This window comes from Cyprinodon variegatus, unplaced genomic scaffold (assembly GCF_000732505.1).
Source record: "Cyprinodon variegatus isolate N-32 unplaced genomic scaffold, C_variegatus-1.0 Scaffold1376, whole genome shotgun sequence".
Lineage (NCBI taxonomy): Eukaryota > Metazoa > Chordata > Actinopteri > Cyprinodontiformes > Cyprinodontidae > Cyprinodon > Cyprinodon variegatus.
In genome coordinates, this window is record NW_015151829.1 from 72,905 (window position 1) to 82,504 (window position 9,600).

The 9,600-nt window shown below is 37.6% G+C and overlaps 1 protein-coding gene across 2 annotated transcripts in view; it reads right to left on the bottom strand.

Moving 5' to 3' along the window:
* Positions 1 to 1,420: 1,420 nt before the first annotated feature.
* The window catches only part of fa2h (fatty acid 2-hydroxylase), a 42,019-nt gene continuing 33,839 nt past the window's right edge, over positions 1,421 to 9,600 (bottom strand). For both annotated transcript variants that reach the window (XM_015402610.1, XM_015402609.1), the window contains exons 3-7: positions 7,161 to 7,303; positions 5,747 to 5,847; positions 5,494 to 5,666; positions 5,081 to 5,333; positions 1,421 to 3,652 (exon numbers count right to left, since the gene is read on the bottom strand). In XM_015402610.1, the coding sequence (XP_015258096.1) occupies positions 3,585 to 3,652; positions 5,081 to 5,333; positions 5,494 to 5,666; positions 5,747 to 5,847; positions 7,161 to 7,303 (738 nt within the window). In that variant the 3' untranslated portion in view covers positions 1,421 to 3,584. The remainder of the gene's footprint in view (positions 3,653 to 5,080; positions 5,334 to 5,493; positions 5,667 to 5,746; positions 5,848 to 7,160; positions 7,304 to 9,600) is intronic.

Genomic DNA, 9,600 nt, shown 5'->3' on the forward strand with positions numbered 1-9,600 from the left:
TCTGATCACATGTCTAACATTTTTGTGTTTGAATTCTGTTCTGATTTTTGAGGTACGTTTACTTAGTAAGGTTTTTATTTCACTCAATGTTCCTTTGTAGAATTGAGAGGAACTCTTTTCTTGGAATTAAATTCAACACAATTATATCAGGACTCTTTGCTGTTGGCTCCTCGTATTATTCACTTCATCTCTTCTCAAACAGATGTTGGAAATGTTTCAAAGTACCCATCAGAGATCATAACTTCTCACTTGAAGGGTGTTTTATAAAACTTGCTCAGAAAAATTAGACTCAAACTCCCAATTTTGACTCAGCTGAGGTGCAAAATGGTAGGTCGCTGCTGGGTTTCACCAAAAGGACGCCTGGCTTGCTTAAACCATGCATTCAAGACAGGTTCAGTTCATTAATGTTGTCGCTTACAGACTGTGCAGTCAAACAGAGTTGATTGAGAAACCTCAGTTGAACATGAATGCGCACCATATTTGATTATGACAAATTGTAAATGATTTTAGTGAAAATGTAGTTATATCCTTCTGTTCCACTTCAGTCTGGAGATCTCATAGTTTTATTCCCAAACTTATTTTAAGTTAATAATAAAGATTTTGTCTGATTTTGATCAGCAGGAATCATGCTTGGCGTCTCTAATTTAACAAAGCAACACAAATATTCAGATGTTTGATATCTAGACTTGATTTTTACATTTAAATAACCGTTTTTACTTATTCATATGAATTGAATTACAGACGCAAAAACAAACAAAAAACTTTACCCTGACCGACCCTTTGCCTTAACTGGGACAGTTCGTATGTGGAAATATTCATACATGGGACAACACTTCCATGGTTAAGTGGAAATATGAAACCTCTATATGAGAGTGCTTCAGTTTTGAATAAAGCTTGGTGCAATAAAAGCAAACCATGAGCAGATTATATGGTTTTGTGCCCATATGTATTTGGATTACTTTTTTGTTCATGTAGCATGGCTAATAGCCGTCCTCTGGACATCTGTCCAGACAGCAGTCTTCCTCCTGTTACTCTATTGACTGATGGGCCTCAGGAAACCTTTAGATGGTGATTTGCTGATTAGTGTGGGACAGCATCAATTTCCAAATTTTAACATTTTTAAAGTGTTCCTCTTTTAACTGACACTGAATTTTGTGTTTATCATTTTGAGCCGTAATAATCAGAATTATTAGAAGTAGACTTAAAACCTTTCACTGTAAAATGAACTCCGTTTTACTCTCTGAACTATCAAATTGTGCAAAATAAATTACAGAATAAAATGAAATCAATAATTCATAAAAGGTATATTAAAACCAAAATGTTGTTTATAAATATTTTGATATAAAACATTTTAGTTAATAAAAAGAATGACAGGACAGACCCGTTTCAGAAATATACATTTATTTACAAACATGTTTGCCATTGCATAGAAATTCCAAAATAAAACTTGACAAAGTAAACAGATTCTGGAAATATAATTATTTATGTTGCATTATTTAGCACAAAGAAGTTTACAGGTGAGAATAAGAGTTTTCTTTTTCACATAAATGTACATAAATCACTATATCTCTTTTTCCAACAAATGGAAATATTTCTCATTATCTTTCTTTTATTAACTCTAAAATTATAGATGATAGAAAATTCTTATAAATTTTTTGGTCCCCTGGTTTTGAAAAAAACCCTTCTGATGAGCAGGGTGTGAGTTTAAATCAGCTCTTTAGTTATTATATCATGACATTTTTTAGCTATTTATAAGAAAACAGCATTTTGGTTTTAAATTAATTGTTGACAAAACAACACATTAACGGATCAGTTAGAACTCGTTCTTTTCCGCTCCCTGGTTGTTGTCCAAACGGCCACACCCCCTCTGTTTAACTATAATTTTTACTGAAAAATGCAACTCATCATAACCTATGGTTACCTAAAATATGTTTGTTTTATACACTTGTGCCTGTGAGCCTAATCTGTACTGAAGCTGATTAAAATGAAGTTATGCAGGAGATTTCTGCGTGTTATTGGTTTATGTTTGTTCTGCTTAAAGTTATCGGTTCTCCTTTCTTAGGTGTGCTTGTGGGAATCTGCTGAAGATCAGCTGGCAGCTGTCAGGACGTCCTGCTGTCGAGTCAAATAGTTCAATTATCACCCTCTGCAGGGACCTGAGGGTCAGATAAGCAGGCAGCTTCACACCCAGGTGGAACCATTAAAACAAAACAGCTCAGAGACAGACTGAAGAAAAAACATGGACATAAAGTGGTTGTTTACATTTTTTTTTTTTTACACAAATATCAATATTTGAAGCAGGTGGACACCTTGTTTTGTTTTTTTTTCCCTAAGGTTTTCATCCACAATGATCTTTGAAGGTCAAGACTATGAAACCTGATGGGATTTGTAGGAATGATGCCTACAGAGTCTGAGCCGTGGGTTAAAGATATAAAGCTGCAGGCATTATTTCTCTATGCAGATTTGTCACAATAACTGAAAAAGCTCCTGTTGGGCTTCTCTCTGTTAAATAGTTAGTAAACATTAGTCCCACCAGTCACCTCTAGATGGCAGTAGCTGCTGCTCTTACTACAAACTGCTTTCTACTGTTGAGGTTTATTGAGAAGGTCAACCATTGCTCTCCTCACCTTACTTAAATTTGAGCAACAACCAACCAGAGGCCTTTGTCTCCCTTTTCCAGTCTGTTTCTGAGAGTAATTTTCTGTAACCGTTGATCCCCAGATCCCTACAGCAGTACGTCCAACAGCTGTGCTTCATTCCTTCAGCTCCATCCCTCTGACACCTTACATTGTTCCTCCTTTAATCCATCCCACCGATTCACAGACATCTGATCTCATACAATGAAAGCATCTCCTCTTTTGTACAAAACATTCTAAAAATAAAGACTATTTTTGTACATTATGAAATCAAACAGGGAGGAAAAGAAAACAGGGAATATCACAGCAGAAATATGTGCATGTTTCAAACATCTGGAGCAGCATCTCAAATTACAGTAGAACCGAACTCAGATGTTTAATAAATTAAAGCCTGACTGGATCAAGATATCTGAAAACAAAGATTTTGTGTTCGCAGGTGCTTTGGTGAGTTGGTCTCCTTAAAGGGAGAACAACAAACATTCAAAGTGATTTTTCCTGAGTTGCTTTAACAGGGACAATGATTCGTTGATGCTCACACACCTGTTGCCACATCCACCCACCATCTGCCACTTCCTTTTCCCCCTCTGCGCTTTAGCATGTGTGCATTTCAGTCTGTTTGCATGTTTATTACAAATGATTTCCACAGTAAGCTTGGTGAATATTCTAGCTGCTAATCTGGTCAACGTTTAGCTGACAGGGTCTGTATCATGAAGCATCCGTCTGTTGATTAATAATGGCACCAAAAGTGCAAAAACAATCAAAGTGAGATCCGAGCAGGCTGGTCCTCACACAGGTATGAATGATCTGAAGAAAATTTATTGTGTTAAAGCGATATGGATGAGTCGGCTGTTGCAGTGCTTAAACAGCCGGGGGGTAAAACAGGTGGACGGGTCACTAATTAGGGAGGCTGATAAGTCCAGAGGCCCTTTCAGAAGAGCCGAAGGTAGGTTAGAATTTCTCATCTGGGATGGCTGTGTTGAAGGGATGATCCCAGAATGTGGTTGTGATTCCAAAACCTGCACACAAAAAAAAAGGGAAAACATTTTCTTCCATTAACTTTCTATAGTTGAGAGTGCATCCCAGAAATGATGGAGGAATGAGGCAGAAAGGTTTGAGCAAAAACAATGAATTCATTATAAGTGGGCTGTCAGCTTGACCTCCCTGAAAACTGTAAATGTTTGTTGCATTCACTAACCAAAAGAAAGTGTCTAAAAAAAAACAACTTTTTTTGCATAGTTTATACTTTAAAAAGGGGCAGAGCAAAAACTGCTAACTAAAAATAGAGGATTTGAAATAATAATAAAACACACAATTGACAGAATTTATAAGAAAGTCTGATTTATTAATGGCTTGGTAGCAAGTTTGTTACTTTTACAACTAAATAGCTATAAATTTAGGCCTAGATGCCATTTTTTCTTTGACTTTTGTCTTTATTTTAAGAGAACTGTTGTGGAAGAAATCTAAAAGTGAGATAAATTGATTTAAAGCATTTTAGAATAATTTGGACCTTCTTTTGAATTAGCATGGTAATGCTAATCAGTCATTGTTACTGGTAAATATCAGCTTTCTACTGCACAGTAGCAGCCATTTAAAAAATGGCCATTCCCGGTCAAACTCCAGCCGAATTGCAGCCTACTCCCCTGTGACGCCCAGCCAAATCCCTGCCAACTTCTAGCCACTGGCCTTCTCCTGGTCATGCATTTTTGTTACTCTGACTCCACTCTTTCAATAAATTAGTGTCTGACCAGGAGCTGATGCTTTTCTTTAGATCATAATGTCGACAAATCATGACAAAGAATATTTTAGTACAAGGATTGATGTTTAAAAAGGAATTGTAGAGGACCAGCCAAGGGCCCACAAAGAAGTGAGGAAATTTTGAATGGCTACTACTGTAAAATGTTGAAGCTTTTTAAATCACAGAGGATTGTATGTTTTAACCATAAAAACTACTTTAAAATAATTTGTTTTTAACATTATCTTTTGAACTTTGGTACAAAAATGATTAAAAAGAAATTTATCAGGAGTTTTCCCCAAAAAGTAGGACATTAATGCACTAATGTAACTGTGCTAAGTAATGAGGTTTAAATAATACTTTAACAAACCAATGTGTTTGAGGCAGCATGGACATCAACATCTTTTATCTGGGTTGATAAAAGTAAGTTTTGGGTGTAAAACTCTTTAAGATCTACTCAGAACGAGGACCAGACTGGCCCGTTAAATCTCTTTGGTTACTTTGTTCTTTTAGACGGATAAAGACCCTTTAAAGGCTGCTCTATGAGCCGAACAGCCTCAGATCTGCAGTTTGATCTATAATGATTTATTACGTTAGAGGCTTATAACAGATATAACAGGTTTATTACAGTGGGGAAACACATCTGAACTGAGATCTATTTACTGCAGGTAAGGTAGAGACAACAACCTTCATAATCAAACTGTTTCCTCACCTGATCTCTGGTGCTCAAAGTGATGTTTGACGTGGTAAGCCTTCAGGCCATAAAGGTACGAGCCTTTCTTTGGCGAGCCATAGTGAAGGTAGTAGTGGATCATGTCGTACACGACGTAGCCGCATAGCCCACCAACAAACACAGACACGCCAAGGGTCTGCGGCAGCATCTTACACAGCGTCATGTAGAACATCCCCACTACTATGGAGGCCAAGCCAGGAGGAAAGACGAGCCGAGAGCCATCAAATGGAGACTTGGGGAGAAACGCCACAGAAGGTAGAAGCAAAAGAAGGAATTAGTGAACGGTCCCCTTATTAATGAATGAGTACATTATGAAGGGATTACAAAAGAAAGAAATGTTTAAAAATAAAATATATATAACATGTCTGTCCGTCATAAAGCCATTTTTTTACCTTATGGTGCTGGCCGTGCAGAAGGAAGTGCAGCGTAATGAGGTAGTAGTTATGAGCCGGCGGTTTCATGTGGAAGACGAAGCGGTGGATGCAGTACTCGATGAACGTCCACAGGGACCAACCCAACAGAAAAAGGAATGGGAACATGTACTTATGGATCGGGATGGAGAACTCTGCAAAGACATGCATCCATGCTGAGATGAAGATGCATTTACATGCAGCCTGTGCGTCAAGGTGTGCTGCTGTTACCTACCTGAGCTAAGCTCCAGCCGTGTGGTGCCCTGTGCCAGGGTGGTGTAGCAGTGCCAGCAAAGATAGAAGACAATGGGAAGCCAGACCACAGGGACCCAGTACCTATAGAAAAAAATTAACCATGAAAACAGATTTTAGCATTTTTTTTTTTTATGGTGCTGTCACACCTTTACAATTAAAGCCAGCATATAGCAACGTATGAAAAATTTGGCAAAAACGCTGCCGTACGTTGGATAAGTTATGGGTAGGTTTTTTGTAAGTTATGTGCACACTATCACGCTGTCACACGACCACATACTGTAAAAGTACGTCAAGAAATCTTGATGTATGCCAGCGTATGTTCATACGTGCGCCATAAGTTACGGGTAAGTTACGTGACCATTAACACACTAAAATTGTGAGTTACTGATAAGTCAAGGTGTCTAGCTTATCCAAAACCTATGAGTTTTGAATAGGAGTTTGGCAGGAGGTAAACAGCAGCTAGGTTAATACCGTGACAGCAAAGTTTAGAGAAATCTACTTCGTGTGCTTTTTATGCAGGCCGGGTGCATTGCTGCCCCCCTCAGGACACTGGCTTGTAACATTTTAAGGGTATTACGCTGCTGTGCGTTATGTAATAAGTTAGGCTGTCGTTGGACAGAAATTCTGGACTCGTTATGAATACTCTATGTATACGCCCAAAATTGAAAAAATACATAAAGTTCAGCGTATGCCAGCGTTTTAGAAGATTCCGGGACGTCGCCATACGCTGGCTAAATCATCAAGGCATGAAAGTGCCATAATAAAATAAAAATATTTGTAAATACTACTAATTATTTTTATTATCTGTGTGGGATGTTAGTTCAATAATTCCTCATTTCATTTATCAACAATTGTTTTAGAAAAGGTCAGGTATTTAAGTGAGGAGAAAAACAAAATTAAACAATAAAATAAAATAACTGAAACATAGTTGATCCCAAAATAAAGATTTGCATATACCTTTTTAACAAGTGAAATATGATCAAACAAAGGCATGTAAATAATAAAGCTCTAAACTAGATTCAGTTTTACTCTGATGTGGTGTGACCAAACACTTGTCACGTAATCCTGCTTTTTTTTTTCTTCTAAATTTTCTTTTTTAGGACTTACAAATGTTAGGGAAGCACAAAAGTTTAAGATTCCTGTTTCATGTTCAAGTTGTTTAAGATTTGTTAGGATTAAAGGGTCGGATCAGTTATAAATATTGTGGGATTATTTGACATGTCAGAATTTCAAACATTTTCATTAAACAATTTGATGGAATATACAGGAAAAAAGGAGATTTTTTTCAATTTGAAGGTGTGAAAGCTGTAAAATAATAAGAAAACAACAAACAGCAAGCTGTAGTTTAGGACATAAATGTGCCATTGTTAGCAGTAATAAAGAACGTTCAATACCAGGAAGTTTTGGTTGCAGCTTCCATGAACGGGTTCCCAAACAGTCGGATGGGTCTGTCGACTGGCTGATGAACCCATGCATCATATTTCTCTCTCAGGTGGCCGACCTGCCAGGCTAGGGGCTTCCTCCAGTCCACTAGGTCCTGCAGAGACACAACAAACAGGAAACATTTCAGCGTAGGCCGTTATCTTCTCTCCAGCAGATGGCAGCAGAGAGTTAAAAACCCAAACGGGATGGTTCATTCAGGAAGTTTTCTTAACTCTAATGTTGGGCCTGTCTGTGATTCTGCAGCTTCACTACAGCCCATAAAACATACTTTAATTATTCAATACTGAGTCCAAAGGCCAGCAGGCAGAGACTTTTATGAAGTCTTTACAAGCTCTTCATGGCTCCAGCCTCACGTGAGCCATACTCTGGTTGTGGCCTATGAGGAGCTTCAGGTAGGGAAGTGGGGAGAAATGCTTTACTTTTTAGATGTTAGATAAAAGCCAGTTTTAGGTCAAAGATTAAACTTCTGGACCAGTTTCATAACCAGTAAAAGTAATTCACTTTTATTTAAGATCATTTAAAGACAACATTTAGAACCCATGTGATGTATTGTGCCAATCCTCGGTATAGAGTAAGAGAAACCCAAACATAAATCCACAATATTGTGATTGCTGCAGTCGTTTACATATCCACCTCAACAGTGAACATCATGTAAATAAACTCACGCAAACAGCTTAGCATTCTACCTTATAAGCATCCAGTGATTCAACACAGAATCATCTACAAAAGAACCTCATTAAAACGACTGTTTAATTTTATTTAGAACTAGTGAACCAGTTAGTCCTTGATTACATTAATCCCTTTTTTTTTATTAGTTGTATGGCAAATATCGCACAGATTCAACACTTAACTTTTCTTTAACATAAATTAAGCAAAAATGGGGGAATAAAAAGTACATCCCTGCTGCCTGGAGGATTTGGGCAGGAAAGTTGCAGCCAGGTGTTGCACCAGAACAACCAACCGTCATGATGTTTGTGTGTTAACTCTACGCTAAAGGTAAAAAAGACGCCAGCAATGGAATTGTTATAGAGTCAGGCAGGAAGAGGGTCATCAACAATCAAAAATATAAATCTCAAACACACTCTAACACAGGGGCCACGAGGCGTTAAATATCCTCAACTAAAGACGAAGAAGAAAAAGAAGAAGTGAAAACTAAACTGATGAAAGATCAGCTGCTTCCTCGTGAGCTTTGGTCAGTTAATGCAGAACAACTGAGCAAGTAGAGAGCAAATCCATGGGCAGGTAAAGGAGGGTCTGCATATTGGCTGCTTCTTGTTTATAATGAGTCATCACATTGAGGAAAAATTTCCCCTGCTCCCTAACAAAATGAAAAAAAAGAAAAGCAAATAAACAGAAGTGAGAATGATTGTCATGTGGTAAAGAAAGGGCTCACATCTCTGAAAGCCACTTCCTGAAAGTGATTATAATAGCTAGAGTTTAATCAGCGGGGGGGATGTGCTAAGAGTCTGTCCCACCAATAAGTCCAAGGCTGTGGCCAAACATCCACCTTAACCACTATATAGGGCACTATGTAGGGGTTATGCAATTTTATGTGAGTACCCTGATGTCTAGTGGGTGAAAAAAGTTATGGACTCAAAATTTCCCACAATGCACCTTGAAAAGTAGAAAAGTAGTGTGCATTCATGTTCACTAGGTGAGCAGATATATCCCAGAATGCTTCTCAAGAGCTCTATTTTCAAAAGAGATTAAAAAAAAACAAAAGAGGAGGCCAGTCAGATACTTAGGGGTAAATATTCCTTCCTTTACCTCCCAGAAAACAACGTGCATTTATTCCTGGGCTTCTGAAGGATCCTCGAGTTTCGATGGACCAAATGTTTTAATAAGGCACCAAAAATGAATTTGTTTCTTTACGATCTTTCATTTCCTGGGAGAACAGAGACTAACTATTGTGAGATCTTTTATCAGTTGCGTTGATCCTGATAAAGGATCTATATTTATCTCATAACAATCCAGGACACTTCTTTTTTCCAAGGGTAATAAATAAGAACTGACTGAAGTTTGTCCCACTAAAAAAGGCGCAATGTCCCGATCCTTCATAGAGGCCGACTTCAGGTGTCATTTTACAATTTGTGGAAAGTTTCAATTTTAAGGCTTTACTTTCCGTTAAATGGATCATAAAACTTTATGTGGCATGAGAAAATTTAAGATTTTATTCATCAAGCTTATTTAACCTGCAGGAGAAATGCTTAAATAAAACCCTTGGTTCTTATCATCCAAGTCGACTATAATCTTTTTTTCTTTGTAATCCTGATAGCATTGAATCATCTGCTGTGAGTGCAGTGGTTCCTTTGGGACAAGCTATCATATAGCGCTTAAAACTTTTTTGCATTATATGCTAGTTAATCCCACGTTAAAATTAAAGCTTTTCTA